This window comes from Phascolarctos cinereus, unplaced genomic scaffold (assembly GCF_003287225.1).
Source record: "Phascolarctos cinereus isolate Bilbo 61053 unplaced genomic scaffold, phaCin_HiC Scaffold_1;HRSCAF=81, whole genome shotgun sequence".
NCBI lineage: Eukaryota > Metazoa > Chordata > Mammalia > Diprotodontia > Phascolarctidae > Phascolarctos > Phascolarctos cinereus.
The window spans coordinates 272,168,876-272,186,623 of record NW_027555514.1 but is presented as its reverse complement, the minus strand read 5'-3'; the positions used below and the strand labels follow the sequence as shown (position 1 = coordinate 272,186,623).

Sequence of the window (17,748 nt, the reverse complement as noted above, 5' to 3'; positions counted from 1 at the left end):
CTAATCATAGTCTACTGGAAACAACACTGGATTGTAAATCAGGGGGCTCCAGTTCAAACCCCAGATCTGCTGCTTGACAGTTTTGTGACCACACATAACTCGCTTAGATTGTAAGCTCCTTGAGGGCAGGGATTGTCTTTTGCCCTTCTTTGTATCTCCAGCACTTAATGTAGTGCCTGGTACATAGTAGGGGCTTAATAGATGCTTACTGATTACCAACTGATAGCATTTCTGTACCTATTTTTCCATCAAAAAAAAAGATATGCTAATAACTCAATTTTTGAGACTAGACCTGTGGTTTCAATGATACTGACTGGTACTCGCTCTGCAAATTGTATCCTTAGAGCAATGGTGTCTTTGAGTTTGCAAACCCCTTGAGGATGCCTGATTATGGTCCAAGGGGTGCAGGCCAAAAATGCTCTAACTGTACCTTAAGCCATAAATAATTGCAAAATATCACGAGTAGCATACTAAATTACCCAGGGGGTTTACAACATTTTTTTGTCATCATTGAAAGGGGTCCATGGACCAAAAAATGTTGAGAACCGGTGCCTTAAAGATATACCTGCAGTATTCAGAGGTGAGGTGACTTGCATATAGTCATAATCCAGTATGAGTCAGACACAGGGCTTAAACTCAGGTCTTCCTGACTCACAGGCCTGATCTCTAGCCATCATGCCATACTGCCTCTCCATTGCTATCCTCTATTCTAGTATTTTCATTATCTATTTCAAAGGGCTAGGGTTATGAGGAAAATGTTTCATAAGCCACAAAGTGCCACAGAAATGTGAGTCATTATTAAAACAGGGGGTGTTTGGGACAATTGATCTCAGGCTTTTCGAAACCACAGGAGCAATTAGGAATGTAATGCCCCTTGGCGCCAAATGACTGGAGGGGTTACTTGCAACGATAATTCGCTGTGGCTCTCTCCTGCCTCTCTTCTCCAATGAGCTCTTGTCCATTCAGAACTAGTCCCCATATGGCCTCTGGAAAGGCTTTTTGGAGAGGCAGCTGTCTGTCTTCTCCACACAGCCCAGCCCAGCAGCCCTAGGGACCAATTACATCAATTGTTTCCCCAAATTAGCTCTCAGATTTATGACCAAAGTATCCTCTGGCTGTGGTAGAGGGTCATGGACATTACATGAGGGCCTGAGATGGCCTCAGCAAAGCTCGGGGGTGGGGCTGGGGAACTTTGTAACATAGTGTAAATTCCCTCCTTGGGCCTTTATGGAAAGACCTTGGACTCTTGTGTCTTGCATTGCAACATGCCCATAAAAAGGAATGAAAAAAAAAGGAATGAAGAACAGAACAATTGGCTTCCAAAACAACCCCAAGGCTGGGACTATTTGAGTCCATCCCTAATGAATCAACAAGTAAATAACATTAAGCATCAGTGGTGGAGGGGGGCACACCACACCCCATAGGAAAAAGGGACCCTGGTGCTGGGGCTTGAGTAACACTTTATATGTTGGAGGCAACATGGCATAGAAGAAAAGTCTTAGATTCCAAAGTCAGATCTCAATTTTAGTCCACTTGCCTCATCACTTCCTCTCACTTGGTCTCAGTTTCCCCAAATGTCAAATGAAGAGAGTTGAACTAGGTCATTTCTTAAGTCCTTTCCAACTCCAAACCTTGATGGTTTGATGAACTAGAAACATTGATTTAGAGCTGAAATGGACCCCCGAAATCTTCAAGTCCAGCTACCTCCCTTTACCAATAAGGAGACAGCCCCATAAAGACTTAACAACTTGCCTAAGGTCCAACCAGCCAGAAGCTGCCGAGATAATATTTGAACCTAAGCCTTCTGACTCAAGATCTAGATCTCCTTCCATTATATCATCAGCTCAACATCCGGTACTTAGACCAATCAGAATCCCATTTGTTATAGACAAAATAATACATTGGAGAAACAATACTTTGTTATTTAATGTGTAAGTCTATCTCCATTTGTGATTTAATAGGATAAAAAATTTAGAGGCAAAAGGGAACATAGAAGCCAATGCCCTCATTTTACAGGTACAAAAATCAGGCACAAAAGGATAAATTACTTCGGGAACACACAGCTAGTAAATGTTGGAGACAAGATTTGGACTTAGGTCATTCTGATTCCAAGCACAGAACTCTATGCTACCACTGCAGTGCCTGGAACGCTGTTGCCACCTATCAGTGTGGGGCACTCCCAGTGTGAAAAAATCTTCCAAGATGCAGATTGGCAATTTGCCTATAAGTTAAATTGTTTTCCCCCCTGAGGAATTTAGTGATTCACCAGATTTACACAACTAATATGGGTTCAGACACAAGATCTGAACCCAGGTTTTCTTGACTCTCTTGATCCTCTATGCCATGTTGTCTCTCAGGATATCTGTTACATGGTACACAGACTAGCTGGTTTTCATCTGTCCCAAAGACCACTGAAGTGATCCTAACTCTTACATACTAGTTGGTTCAAAGCAATGAAAACATATCTTTCATATGATTTAAAGCTGGGAGGAAGCTGAAAGGTCATCTCACCAACCCATCTAATTATACAGATAAGAAACTGAGGTTTCAGTGAAGTAAGTGTCCCAGGGTTATACAGGTTAAGAGTAGTGTGACCAAGATTTCGCCCTAAGTCTTCTGATGCCAGATGCAATGCTGTTTCTGGACAGCTTTCCCCTACTCATTCCTTTGTCCTTTTTACTAGAAATGGTCCAAACCCAACTTGACAATCATGACCTAAGAGCTCTCAAGTACAGCCTTACTTCCTGTTGCTTCTTCCTTTCCTGTACATGTCTGCCCAGGTACTGGGAGCAGGAATTTGTATCCTTCAGCTTAGCCAAAAGGTGTTGTCCCTAACTTGGTCATTGCTACTGGAGGTAAGAGATCCAGGCCCAAGTCTCTTTGATAACAGGACTTTCCCCTGGGGTACTAAGTCCACTGTTAATGAAACCTTGCCTTTGAGTTCACCATAAAAACCAAAAGGAAGGGCCATGGAAAAACATGGCTGGAACATTTGCCCAAAGATCAGGCTGAAAAGAGACTGGAAGGGTCAATGGAATTTGTCCTTCTGTGATTTTCCTAATTGCACCATGGGTGAGAGCCAGCCTCCTCCACACATGGATTGATCTGTTAACCGTAGCCATTGGCTGACTCAGTTTCTTTCTTTTTTGAGGGGGTGGGGGGGTAACAAAAGAAATACGTAGGATGGAAAGATAGTCATTCCCCAACACTGGCCATCTCCTCCTTAGCAACAATAGCTGTAGAAGGGGGAAAAATACACTAGCAAAACAAGCAGAAGGTCATTTTCTCCAGCCATTTCCAAGAGTGATCTCAATTTTTCATAAAACAATGTTTATAAATTAGTTAGAACCCCAGAGCCATGCATGAAGAGGGATAGCCATTTTTACAAGGCTTCCTGCCATTTCATTATTGCCTGTTTCCTTTGAATTAGAGAAACACGGTGTGTGCAATGGGAGCCTTCCAAATGCAGCTGGGAGCTCGCTCCAGAGTCTTCAGCCAGATGCCCTAGAGCAGAAAGGAATCCTGGGTTCCTTCAGCTGGGGGGGATGTCTTAAGGAGTCATTCTGGGTGGGCACGGACTGCTGGCTGCGGGCAGGGGCAACGTGAGGCAAAACTGTGAAACCCAAAGAAGTTTTTCCCCTCTTTTGCTTTATCTTCTTTCTATTCCATGCCTCTTCCTTCCACACCCTTCTCTCCCAGGGTGCCCATGACCTCCCTTGTTGCCCACAGCATGCCCTAAATAAAAATTAACCCACAAAAGAGAATAGACTCACCAATGGAAAGGGCCTTGAGCTCATTTAGTCTTGCACCATCATCTTACAGATAATGAGATCATTGGTCTAGAACTGGAAGGGATTTTAGAGTCTTTCAAGGCCAACCTCTTTATTTTACAGAGAAGGAAACTGAGGCCCAGAGAAGTTTGATTACTTTCCCAAGGTCGTGTGGGTAGTAAAATGGCCAAGCTGAGATTCAATCCCGCCCTATGCTCTAGTACCCACATGTATTCACCATGTGTGACCATGGCCAAGTCACTTCATCTTCTCTGGGCCTCAATTTCCCCAATCCTAAAATGATAGTTTTGGAAGAGATCACTTTGAATGTCTCTTCCATCTCTAAATCTCTACATTTCTACTATGTGCCAAATGCTGAGCATACAAAGCCAAAAGGGAAACCATCTCTACATTCATTTTCCCTGGCTGCTGCAGGTCGTCTAATCTAGCCTCTTTACAGAGAAGGTTGTTGGCTCAGCCCCCAACGTCACACTCAAAATTACAGGCAACATTTCCATAGCACTTTCGCAAAGTTTATAGAGGGCTTTGCCTCCATACTTCCATCTGAACTCTCAACGTAACCATGAGAGGTAGATATTTTATGTATGAAGATACTAATTTTTTAGCCTCAGATCCATGGGCAATCAGCTATAGGAATCATACTTGATTTTATGATTTCTTTCGATACCATCCATCTTTCAGTGATGTAGTGGAGAAAGACTGACAGCGTTGGTGTCAGGGGACCTGTATTCAAATCCCACCTATGGTCTTAGACAAGCTTTTCTGACTTTCTTAGCCTCAGTTTCCTCAGGATAAAAATCATGCTTATGGTACCTAACTCATGGGTACTGTGCCCATTAAATGTGACAGTATATGGAAAGCATTGTCTACATATTCATCACCATCATCATCATCATCATCATCATCATCGTCATCATCATCGCTGTTGTTGTTGTTCAATGGGGCCTGACTCTTCATGACCCTGTTTGGGGTTTTCTTGGCACAGATACTAGAGTGGTTTACCATTTCCTTCTCCATTTTACAGATGAGGAAACTGAGGTAAACAAGGTTAAGTGATTTGCCCAGGGCCACAAGCTAGTAACTATCTGAGGACAGATTTGAACTCATTATTATTAGATAAAACTCCAGAAAGGGTCCAGTTATAAGAAAGAAATGTTCTTTTCAGGAAAGTAATCTACAGGAAACTCCGCAGTCTTTACCCTACCTATGCCTGCAAAGAGTACCTGGATGCTTTTCAGCAATTGGAAGAATATTGTGGCTATGCGGAAGACCATATACCTCAACTCCAGGATGTATCCAGATTTTTAAAAGGCAAGTCATCCTTTCCTACATGCCTTGAGACTCCATCATATTTCTGAAGCCTCTTGCCTCTGGGAGATAACATTCCAGTTCAAGGCAGTTGGTCCTTCTGATGTGAAAGCAAGGTTGAAGAACCCCAGGGAGACAGGGGAACATTGGTGCAGTAGGTTTGGGGGTAATTTGCACAATTTTATATATTTCTGAGGTGGGGAGTTAGGGCAAAGAGGGAGCAACAGTGACCTCAGTTCAATATCCCCTAGAGAAAAGTGCACCTCTAGAAGATCTTTTTGTCTTCTTCTTTTTCCTTTATTCCTTCTCCCTTTCATCTTCTTTGTCTTTTTCATTCCCTCTCCCTCCTCCTTCTGTCTTCTTTCCCTTGTGTATGGCTCCTTCCATCATTAAGAATTTCAACAGTTTCTCATTTGTAAAATGGAATGAAACCCACCTTCTCCCTTGTTATCCAATATTCAGACATTACTGAAATTGATGATCTGTAGACTTGATGAACCACTAACAGAAGGACAAATAGTTTTCAGGAAAAGATGACAACTTACAGAGTGCATTTGGGCTTTGTTTTCCCTCAAATCATATTGCTTAGGCAGTCAATTATTCCACCTAAAATGAATCCAAACTAGTCATTTCCAAACTGGTGGGGTAAATTACTGTTGATCACAGAGGACTAGGGGATGTAGGGCTGAGTCAGTGAGCTCCCCTCCCCATCATGTCAATAGCCTGTAGGGGTTCCTGTGCCCAAAACTATTGAGGAAGCAGGGATGAGTCAGCTTAATAGATCTGAGCTATGGGAAGGGAATTCCTGAATAGGGGTCTAGAGGACAGAGAAGTGGTGGGAAAATAATAGAAAAGAGTTAACACGAAAGAAATAGGCTGAGTATCAAAAGGAGGGTCTGATGAGTATGAGGAACAGGATGGGATGGAGAGGGGGAGAAGATGATATAATAGGTGAAAAAAATGTAGGAAAGGAAAGTGTCTGAGGGAGAAGTCTGAGGATAGGTAGATGGATATATGTAGTGTGTGCATATTATATATGATTATACATATAAATATAATTATATAAATGTATCATCTGTGTGTATATGTATGTATGTGTATATATATGTATGTATGTATACACACACAGACACACACATATATCATAGTGGGGTAGTGCTAGGATTCCAGTTATATATACAATCCATAAGACCTTAGGTCTAAAGCTGGAAGGGACCTCAGAGACCATCTTCCATCTCCTTCATTTTACAGATGAGTAAACTGAGGCCCAGATAGATGAAGTGACTTGCCCAAAGTCATAAAGATAGCAAGTAGCAGAACCAGAGTTTAAGCCTAGGTCCTCCGATGCCAAACTCAGTGCTCTTTCCACTCCCCCATGTTGCCTTCCCAGCAAACTTCAATTATCAGCAAGATTGAAGAAGAAAATATTCTGCTAAATTCAACAGCCTGGTTAACTGAGTGTTCTATAATCCTTATTCCTGAAAATCTTTCCAAAATGGATTAATCCAATTTTCTGGTTTAGGGAACACAACAGAATCTTCGTTTAAGGAATGAGGGCCTTTCAATGCCTTGTTACTCAGTAAATCATCTTTCCTAAGCTATAGCTGTAGATGGGAAAAATGTAGCAAATAGAATCCGATATGTACTGACTCCAGATTACAACGGAGAAGGTGATAGTTTTTATTTCATTCATTCATTTGTTTATTTTTTTTTTATTTTGGTGTTTGTCCACTAAATCCCTAGAGTTTATTTTATGGCCATTGGCCTCATTTTTTTTTTAAATTTTTAGGCATTTGGGGTTAAGTGACTTGCCCGGGGTCACACAGCTAGTAAATGTCAAGTGCTTGGTCTGAGGCCAGATTTGAACTCAGGTACTCCTGACTTCAGGGCTGGTGCTGTATCCACTGTGCCACCTAACTTCCCCAGCCTCATTTTCTTAGAAGTCCAAAGCAAGAGAATGATTGAGAGGCAAACATGGTATAGGGCAGTGATGCCATATTCCAATAGAAATGCAACCACTGAGCCATACATAAGAATCACCACAGCACATATTGACTTAGAAAACCACACATTAGCATTATCTATGCTATATTATATTTTATTTTCTTACATATTTCCCAATTACATCTTAATCTGGTTTCAGCCACAGCTGGAAGTGTTTCTAGCCTCATGTTCAACACCTCTCAGTGGATAGAGAACTAGCCTTGGAATCAGGAAGACCTGAGTTCATATCTCAGTTCTTGCACACATTGGCTATGGTACTCTGGGCAAATTGCTTACCTAGGCTATGTGCCCTACACAAGTGTCTAAGTTGTAGAGCAGTTGCTGATGTTAATTGATAGAGGGACTTTCCTATACAGGTGAAATCAAAGAACCAGTTAAAGAAACTCAGACAAATATGATTCCAGTTAATTAGGGACATTTAACCAGAATAACAGCCACTTCTTTGCTTTGACTGTAAATAGTACCTGATAGATTTACTTAAGTTTTTCCTGATGGATCAATTAATCAACCAGCACAAATGACGAGCCTCCTGTGTCCTAGGCACTGTGCTATGTGCCAGAGATAGAAGGACAAAGAATGAAGGTGGCAAATATGGACCTATCAAACATGTAGGAGTTTAATTTCCAGAAGAGAGGCTATGGTGGCCCCAAGGGGATGTCTGGTTTAGAAATGCTTTCATTGTTGTTATTTGTCCTTCATTTTCAAAGAGGAGCAATGATATCAACAAGGTGATGTCTTGACACCGCATGAATTGGGCATTCATTATAAAGAACATGGCAGCCAGAATGGTCCACCTGAGATGCCAACATGGAAGTAGAAACTCCAAAAATCACAGTGACACTAATTTGGTGTCAATAAAATGGACTGTGCCAGTGGGCAAATAGGGCTGACTCTGGGGGCTGCAAGGTGAATAGGATGAGACTTTGAGATAATCCTTGGACCCCATCCAGTTACAAGGTGGGGCCTCACTTTCCCATCTGTCCAACTGCTTATAATCTAATGTAGCTTTCTAAAGGAGAAAGTACTAGAGAGGAAACTCCCTTCTAGTCCTGCAGAAGCTTAAGTGAAAGGTGCCAGATGGAGCCTGAGGCTGTTGCTAAGTTTGGCAAAATGAAAAATAAATAACCCATGGCTGATTTCAAAAGAGTGAAAAGAAATTAGGTTGAAAGCAAATTCTGAACTGACTCCAATACATAGCCAGTCATCCACCTGCCAAAGTAACAAACTCGAGCTGAGCTCACATAAAGGCTAGAGGGGACATAACCTCTTGTCCTGGGGTGAATCTTGTTTGGAATGAAGCAAAAATCCTCCTTAGAAACAAAGATGGGGAGGGGTTCAGCTGGTGTCTGCCTTTCTCAGATTTAAAACAACAGACATCACAAATAAAGGTGCGATATCTTTTCTTAGCAGGGTGTGCCTCTACACCCGGAGGATTTGTTGTTACATTCTGATGACCAGATTTCAGGAAGAACATTTTGGGAAGGATATTGCCAAAGTGGAAGGAATCCAGAAAGCATGGCTAGGGTATTGAGGGGACTGGAGACCATGTTAGGTGAAGAGCTGTTGAAGAACGTGGTAATGTTTAGCCTGGAGAAAGGAAGACTAGGATCCCATATAGAGAGCTAGACAGGAACTTAGAGGCCATCTCATCTCACTTTGCCTCATCCGAGCCAGTTTTTGGCTTCTTGGGGCAGTTATAACAGAACTCTGATCTAGGCACCGTTAGGTGCAGCTACTCATGTGCCAGAGGGAAAACCCACCACCACAGTCTTGTTTTCCTCTCTGTTCATCCCCATCTGTGTGAAGGCATGTGCACGTGCATGTGAGCACGTGCCCTGCCCCCCACATTCACACACACCCCACCTAGAATATCACCACCATAAAAATAAAAAATTACTCATGTAGGTGTTTGAAGACTACTGATCTAATTCATGATAGTATTCTTTAGGTATGGCAAGGTTATCTTTTGGAAGAGAGATTAATGCCTTGTTCTCTAGCTCCAGAGGTCAGACCTAGGAGCAATGGTTGGAGGCTACAGAAAGACTGGTTTTTTGTTGGTTTTTTTGTTTGATGTTAAAAAAAAAGACTTCCTAATAACTGGAGACATCCAGACATGAAATGAAATGCTTTGGGGGGTAAAAGGTTCTTGGTCCCTGGAGGTCCTCAATGAAAGGCTTAGGGGCCATTTGTTGGGGATTTCTGGGTTGGACTCCCTGGCTTTTGATATTCTCTGACACAGGCTTATTCATTCAGCAAACATCTTCTGAGTGTTTTCAATGTGCAGATTTGGGTACTCACTGCTGAGAGGCATGCCACCACGAACAAAGTGTAGTGCTTATCCCTAAGGCACTTTAAACAATAGGTACCCAAGTAAGCTTAATGGTTTTAGGGATGGTGATCCACGGATGGAAACCCTCTGAGGAGTTATTTTTCTAGTCCCAAAGGGTGGATTTCCTGTGTTCTCTGCTGGCTGCCTCTCTGAGTCATTGCCAAATTATCTAGAGGATGTCCCACTTGCCTGCCTGTCCTCCCCTCCCCCTGTTCAGGAGCCAGGTCAATTTTCCTGAGTTAATAGCGTTTAGTAATGTCTTTGTCCACAATGGCTCCATAGGTATACTGGAGTTAAGTTCTCTTTTTGCTTGCTTTTTTGTTCTTCTTTCCTTCCCTCTTCTTCCTTCCTTCCCTCCATTTTCTTCTTCCCTTCCTTTCTTTCTTCCCTTTTCTTCCTTCTTTCCTTCCTTCCTTTCTTTCCTTCTTTCTTTTCTTCTTCTGTCCCTCCCTGCCTTCTTTCCTTTCTTCCCATCTTCCTTCCCTTTTCTTCTTCCCTCCTTCCCTGCTTTCCTTCCTTTTTCTTCCTTCCTTTTCTTTTTCTTCCTCCCTCCCTTTCTTTCTTCCCTTTTCTTTCCTTTCCTCTCTCCTCCTCTCTTTTCTTCCTTCTTTCCCTTTTCTCTCTCCCCTTTTCTTCTCTTTTCTTCCTTCATCCCTGCTTTCCTTCCTCCCTTCCTTTCTTTCTCTTTTTCTCTTTCTCTTTTCCTTTCCTCTCTCTTTCCTTCCTTCCTTCCCTCCTTCCTTCCTTCCTTCCTTCCTTCCTTCCTTCCTTCCTTCCTTCCTTCCTTCCTTCCTTCCTTCCTTCCTTCCTTCCTTCCCTCCTTCCTTCCTTCCTTCCTTCCTTCCCTCCTTCCTTCCCTCCCTCCCTCCTTCCCTCCCTCTCTCCTTCCTTCCTTTCCCAGAGTTAGAACTAGAAAGGACCTCAGAGTCTACCCCTTCATTTTACAGGTGAGGAAATTAAGACTATGATAAGTTCATACAAATAATGACGACAATCAGCAGCATTTGCATTGTGCTTTAAAGTTTACAAAGTGGTTTTACATGCATTATCTCATTTGAGTCTCAGAGTAAGCTTGTGAGGTTGGAGCTGCAGATATTATTATCCTCCCCTCCTCCCCTTTTTTTGCAAATGAGGAAACCGAAGCTTAGAACAGTTAAATGAGCTTATCCCCATTCACACAGTACACAAAAAGGGCAGGATTCAAACACAGGTCTTCCTCAATATAGTCCTCAAGAAGACCACAGAATTGGAATTTGAACCTATATCTTTTTGTTTTAAATTGCTACTTTTTATTTTCATATCACCTTCATATCTAACACCCACTCCCTTCCCTATAGTCATCCCCTATAACAACAAACAGCAAAAGAAAGACAAAAAAATTAAAGTACTTCAACGAAACTAACATCCTTTAAACTCAGGTCTTATGAGCAAATCCAGTATGTTTTCAATTATACCATAGATGATTATCTGGAAGAAAGATTAGATTAAAATGGAGGTTTAATTTTATTTTTTCCCCACCATATTTTTGATAATTTCAGTCCTCGGGCCAGAAAATTCAACTGTTATCAAACAAACAAATTGCCTGAAGAGGCAATGTGGGGAGTTTTCATCAAGCCCCCCATCATTTCTCCAGGCAGAGTCATGAATCTCTTAGCACAATTTCCTAAAATAAACTCCACTGTGATGCTTGAATTTTGCCATTACATATGGAAAGCACAGAACCATAACACTGGTTCATGAGCCAACTAATTACTCTCTCATTAAATGGATATTATGAAATATCAGACGAAAAAGTCATGGGCAAGATCCTCCCAGTGGGCCTCCACTACCCTCAACATGTATAGAGAGATTAGTGATCTCTGAGATAATTAGGTCAAAAAATAAATTTAAAACCCAGCTCAACATTTGGAATGGCCCCTGGAAATGACTACGAAATAAGGAAGACATGACTTCTGGGGACTGCCCAACACAGAATATGCACCCGTTCAGTCCACGGGACATGCCCAGGGAGGTTCTTCTGAGTTTCTCTTTCAGGGTTAACAGAAGTACAAGTAGACCCAATTGTTTCTTTCTAGGGAAACTATTTCGATTTGGGAATTTGCTCTGCAACCCACCTGGAACTCATTACCAACAAAGTTTTTTAGGTTAAAAAAAGTCTATTTTATTTAGTTCTCTTTGTGAAGGTTGTCTTAGGCTGAGAGACAGAGAGAGAGAGAGAGAGAGAGAGAGAGAGAGAGAGAGAGAGAGAGAGAGAGAGAGAGAGAGAGAGAGAGAGAGCAAGAGAGAGCTTATGTACACACTGACAATGTGGTAGGGCCAGTTAAGTCCTTTTTTTTCAGTCTTGTCCAGCAGCCATCATTCCACTCATGCCTGTCTTCCCATCATTCCCTGCCCTCCTGTTGAGCTCATCACCACCATGCCTCTCCCTGGCTTTCCCAGTTCCATCCTCCTGTTCTTTTCAAATGAACATCCAGTTATATATTTATTCTTCCTGGCAACAATAATAGGCCTTTTCAACATTATGGAAAGTTTCATGACTAAACAAAAATGACAGCCATTTTCTTTGCTCCTCGAGGTGTGGAAATACAAAGATGATGATACCCCAAGGTATAGAATGTGCTATGTTCATACACACAGGGGTGTGGTGGTAAATGTTTATTTATTTAACCACCAGCTGTCTGGAGGGAAAGGAGGATGTTACAAATGATACTCTTTTAAAATTAATCCTCACTGCCTATTGGAGAAAAAACTATACCCATCCAAAGCCTTTTTACATGGATTGTTGATGTCTAACCACACCTATCCTATCTTGTGTTTGAGTGGCTGATTTTTTGAACCCCAGCATAGAACTTTACATTTATCCTGATTAGATCTGGCTTCTTACCTTGCTTTGGTTGTGTAATAATAACTAGCATTTACATAGCACTTTAAGTTTTATAAAGCACTTTATAAATATTATCTCATTTGAATCTCATAACAGGCCTGTGAAGTAGGTGCTGTTATTGTTTGCATGTTACAAATGAGGAAACTGAGGCCAAGAGATATTAAATGATTTTCCCAGAGTCACAGAGGTGGGATTCAAACTCGGGTCTTCCTGATTCTAAGCCCAGCCCTCTATGTACTTTGACATCCAGCATAATCACTATTTTCAGGTTGCAAAGCTGGTTCTGTGCCAAGTTATCAAAGAATTTCCAAAAGAATGGCTCAGGGCCCTGCAATTGACTGGTTTGTTGTTGTTAAGTCATTTTTCAGTCATATTTGACTCTTCATGACTCCAATCTAGAGTTCTTTTGGCAGAGATACTAGAATGGTTTATCATTTCCTTCTCCAGCTTATTTTACTAATTAGGAAACTGAGGCAAATAGAGTTAAATGACTTGCCCGGGGTCACCTACCTAGTAAATGTCTGAGGCTAGATTTGAACTTAGGAAGATGAGTTTTCCTTCTTCCAAGCCGTTTTCTATGCACTATGGCACCACCTAACTGCGCTAATTGACGGGTAGCCTCTCAGAAATCTTTCTTCCTCTTCCTGGCACTCAGAGAGAACTGGTTTTCAACTGAGACCGGCTGCAGGACTCTTGTCTGCTCGTGATTTCCTTGCCAGCCTGGCCTTCCGCGTATTCCAGAGTACCCAGTACATCAGACATTCCTCCTCCCCCACGCATTCTCCGGAACCGTAAGATCCTCACTGGTCATCGTCTCCCTGTGGTGCTTTGTGGTCTGCCTGATGCAATGGCTTTTGTTGTCTTGTTTTCCCTGTGAATCGAGCCCTGTAGACATTGTTTATGGAATCTCTCCTAGGAAGCTGGTATTTTTTTTTAATTGATGCCTTTGGTTTTTTTACATTTCATCTGTTTCTGAATATATCCCCCCCTCCTTTCCTCCCTTACTCAGGGTGCAGAGATTGGCATTCCTTCAACCAATTAACAAGTATTTATTAAGCATCTACCATATGCCAAGTGACATAAAAACAGAAGCAAAATAAGGGTTACCCTCAAAGTGTTTGCATTCTAATGGAGCGCTACAACATCTGCCCATATAGAACCTCTTTGTACAAGATATAGACAAGGGAACTTTACAGGTGAAGGCACTAACAGCTGGGAGAACCAGGAGAGAACACCCAAGAATTCCAAGAGGTAGCAGTGAGTAGGGAGAGCATAATGGACATGGGAAACAGCCAGTACAAAGTCATGGAGGTGGCAGATGTGGTCTAATGTATGGCTGGTCTATGTGGAGGGGAGAAACATCTAAGAAGACTGGAAAGGTAGGAAGGTTGTCATGGGCATTAATGCCAAACACAAGAGTTTTTATTTGATGTTAGAGGGGAGGCATTGGAATTTACTGAGGGAGGTGTGTGTGTTTGATATGATCAGACCCACCCTTTAGGGAAATCACTATGGCATCTGTGTGTAAAATGGGGGACCAAATGGTGTTTTTACAAGTAAGCAGACTAGGTAACCACCAACACAGTTTTACTTCAAGGGCTCAAGGATGGTCCTCTACCACCATCCCATATAGCACCCCTCTCTCCTACTCTATACTAGCCTATAAATTCTCTGGTGCTTGAAATGCTTGAAACTCTTCCCAGTAAGGACAATGCTTTTTTCATTTTCCAATTAGAGATGAAATTTAAAATGGAAATTTCCCTCTAGAGAGTAAAAAATTAATAACAATTTAAATTTGCAATCATTTCAGTTCCTTTCCTAAGAGCAGGTTTTACGAACTGGGAGTATACTGGGACCTTAGAAGACAGATGCTCCCACACGGTCAGGAGGAAGATCTCCGAAGGGAGTCAGATTGGAGGCACCAAGGACTCATTTCCTCTTCTCTGCATTCTTCCAGAGGCCCTCTGGCAGGGAAGCAGACCACAACCTATACTCTATGGCCACATGTGTACAGACACTGTACACTGTGGTTCAGAGAGGAGTCACCCTTCTGTCCTTGGACATGAGTTGCTTTGTTGATCATTGAGCATTCTAGACCTCTGACTAGAGCTCTGATTCCCAGTCCTGGTTCCGTGGAACCCCAGGGAGTCTCTGGTTAGCCCAAGGGATGTTGCAAAACTCTGACAACATTTTTTTGAAACTCTGGCTTAAGAAGTAAACTGTATGTTTCACTCAGTGGTAGAGGGTAAGGGTACTGTTTAAAATTAAGCAAACAATAGAAATGTGAGGAGAAGGGGGGTGGGAATGCACATTTCCAAGAGCAGTAATCCGTTTGTGGGGAAAGAACGATAAGAGCAAATTCTAGCCAGACTTTAAAAAATCTAAAACTAACTATAATTTGGGTTATTGGAGATTTTCTTTCAAAGACCATCTAAATTTAAATGGACTTTTTATAGTAGCTACCTTTTTTAGAACCACAGTATAATTGAATGAATAAAATTGAAAGAACAAATACATTTCATTCATTGTTTAATTGTATACATTTATATAGATAGATGGTTGGCCAGCTGGTAGATACATGTATAGATAGATGTATAATGTGTATGAATGCATGTTTGTGTTATGTATAATAATTACATCTGGTTCTGACCTGGAATTCTTTAGCTTGGGGAACTCCTATTGTGGCTTCTTCCTCTATCCAATACAACTCTACCCAATTATTCTACAACTGAATGTCTTAAAAGGTTGCCTGGGCCAATAAGAGGTTAAGTCTCACTCAGTTTTACAACTCCTATATATGACAGAAGCAGAACTTGGACCCAGGTCTTCCTGACTCCAGAGCTGGGTGTTTATTCTCTATACCATCCTGATTCTCCATTTAGCACCTTCGCTGTCCAACGTACTTTATTAGACATACAAAGAAAACAAAGATGGAGAAGGGCATGGTCTCTAGCCTTGGTTGGGTGTGTGTCTATGCGTGTATAAAACAGCACAAATAACTATATATAATTTAGAATTGTGTTGGTTACCCAGTGATATCCTTTACATCACATGTCATAAGGGATATCACACAAGAAATAAATGATAATAAATAAAAGTGGGCCAGTCACATCATAAGAACAAGAGATAACAATGGAGAGCTGATATTGGTGCCCACAGAATTTTTCAAGGCTCAGAGGATGGCTTCCTGCATGTTGGGTACCTCTGCCCTGTAGCATTTAGGAAAAGACATTTACCAAGATTGCATAGAATAAAGAGGCTTGGCCAGAAAGGGGTCTGTCTCAATGGAAATGTACAAACATACACACTCACATACATACACACACAAGGATGAGATCACAGATTCACTCGGGCCTTGAAATACAGGCTAATTACATTGTATGTTGCATTGTAGAGAATGTACCTAAGACCGGATTATACAGTCATCTTTTTGTGTATTTAAATCGTATATATCATCTCATATTTGATGATTCCAGAGATTGCTGCCATGAACTGTTGGGTCACATTCCAATGCTAGCAGACAAAGAATTCGCCCAGTTCTCACAGGTAATAATATTCCTCCCCCTCCCCTCTACCAACCTACATTGGTTCTTAAATACCAGTCAGAAATGTGTGTTAACTTCAAAAGCAAGCATTGAGAGAATTGAATGCAGAATCATAGGATGAGAGGACAGTGGTCCATGAGGGTCTCTTTGTTAGAATAAATAAAATGAAGGGTTGGAGCTGAGAGGGACCTTAGACCATAGAATGTCAGAGCTGGAAGGAACCTTAGACCGAGGAATTTCAGAGCTAAGATGGGACCTTAGAATGTCAGAGCTGGGAGCAGCCTTAGGACATGGATTTTCAGATCTGGGAGGGACCTTAGAACACAGAATGTCAGACCTAGGAGGGACTTTGGAATAGACAGTGTCAAAACTGGGATGGCCCTCGGAACATAAATGAAAGGGGAAAAATATTACAGCTTAGAAGGGACTCTAGAACTCACTGAGTCTCTTTTATTTTATAGATGGGTTAACGAGTGCCGTTAAATGATTGTGATTTCAATTTTGAACATGCATGTGGGTCATACGTATTCCCTCAGCCTTCATTTTGGTAATCAGAATAACACTGATTGAGCATGACGTATTTCCAGGCAGTCCTTTCTTTATATTGCCAGACTTCCCCTGTTCCTGCCCCCACCCAGTCCCAGTCAACACTAACCAGCCCAGCCCAGCCCAGAGCAGACCAGAGCAGTCACAATTTGGGGATGTGGAGTGGAGTACTCTCAGAATTGAACTGACAACTGGAAATTTCGAACAGAAAGGCCTTATGAAGAGGCCCTTTAAAAATAAGATGGCCTCTTTTTATTTCTTTTGCCCTTTCCAGGACATTGGACTTGCCTCACTCGGATCATGTGACCTTGACATTGAAAAACTGGCCACAGTAAGTAGGCATTACACATTTCTAGTTGATTCTCCTATGTATAGAAAGAGACAGCTCATGGAACCATGGACTGAAAGCTGAAAAGGACCTTACAAATCAATGGGTCCATTTATGTTGTTGTTATTTGTCCTTCATTCTCAAAGAGGACCATGACATCAGGACAGTGATGCCCTGACATGCAAGTGAATTGGGTTTAAGTGAGGCAGGGCTGGGCAAGGTCACCAGCCTCACTTTCTCCTCTGGAGCCATCTGGGTCCAGTGGCCAGATACAGATCAGGATGATTGGATATGTCCCTAGAATCCATTTATAGATGAGAAATCTATGGCCCCAAGAAGTTTTCCAAGGCCATACAGGTAGTAAGTGTCTGAACTGAGATTTGAACTCAATTCTTCTTCATATCCTCTTTTCTGTGTATACACACATAGACACAGAGACACTACCATATACCTTTTTCCCTTGGCTCTTCATATGTCATCTTTTTTTTTTTTAGGCAATTTGGGTTAAGTGACTTGCCCACAGTAATAAGTGTCAAGTGTTTGATCTGATGGCAGATTTGAACTCAAGTCCTCCTGACTTCAGAGCCGGTGCTCTATCCACTGCAGCACCTAGCTGCCCCTCACCTTTTTAATTGGTATATTGAAATGTTTGTGATTATTATTATTTTAAAATTCGTAAGTAACAAATTCCCACCCCACCACCAATGGCATAGTGGAGATAAAGAGAACACTGGGCCTGGAGTCAGGAAGACTAAATCCAAATCCCATCTCAGACATTTCCTAGCTGTGCAACTCTGAAAAATGAGAGGATTGGCCTACATGCCCTCTAAGTCCCTTCCAGTTCCAAATCTACGCTCCAGGAACTTAGGTGCTCAATACATACGTGTGGATTGATTGATCATGCTAATGACTCACTCTAAGCAGGAGACACGCTCGAGTTGTTTTTCAAAAAGTGATGGATATTGGCTGGTCCAGCCACACTTTCTCCATCAATCTGGCTGATAACCAGTGAC

At 41.9% G+C, this 17,748-nt stretch overlaps 1 protein-coding gene across 1 annotated transcript in view; it reads left to right on the top strand.

Moving 5' to 3' along the window:
* The window catches only part of LOC110205577 (tyrosine 3-monooxygenase-like), a 53,653-nt gene that overhangs the window by 16,745 nt on the left and 19,160 nt on the right, over positions 1 to 17,748 (top strand). The window contains exons 6-9 of the mRNA XM_020982273.2: positions 4,957 to 5,102; positions 12,972 to 13,107; positions 15,793 to 15,862; positions 16,682 to 16,738. Of these exons, the coding sequence (XP_020837932.2) occupies positions 4,957 to 5,102; positions 12,972 to 13,107; positions 15,793 to 15,862; positions 16,682 to 16,738 (409 nt within the window). The remainder of the gene's footprint in view (positions 1 to 4,956; positions 5,103 to 12,971; positions 13,108 to 15,792; positions 15,863 to 16,681; positions 16,739 to 17,748) is intronic.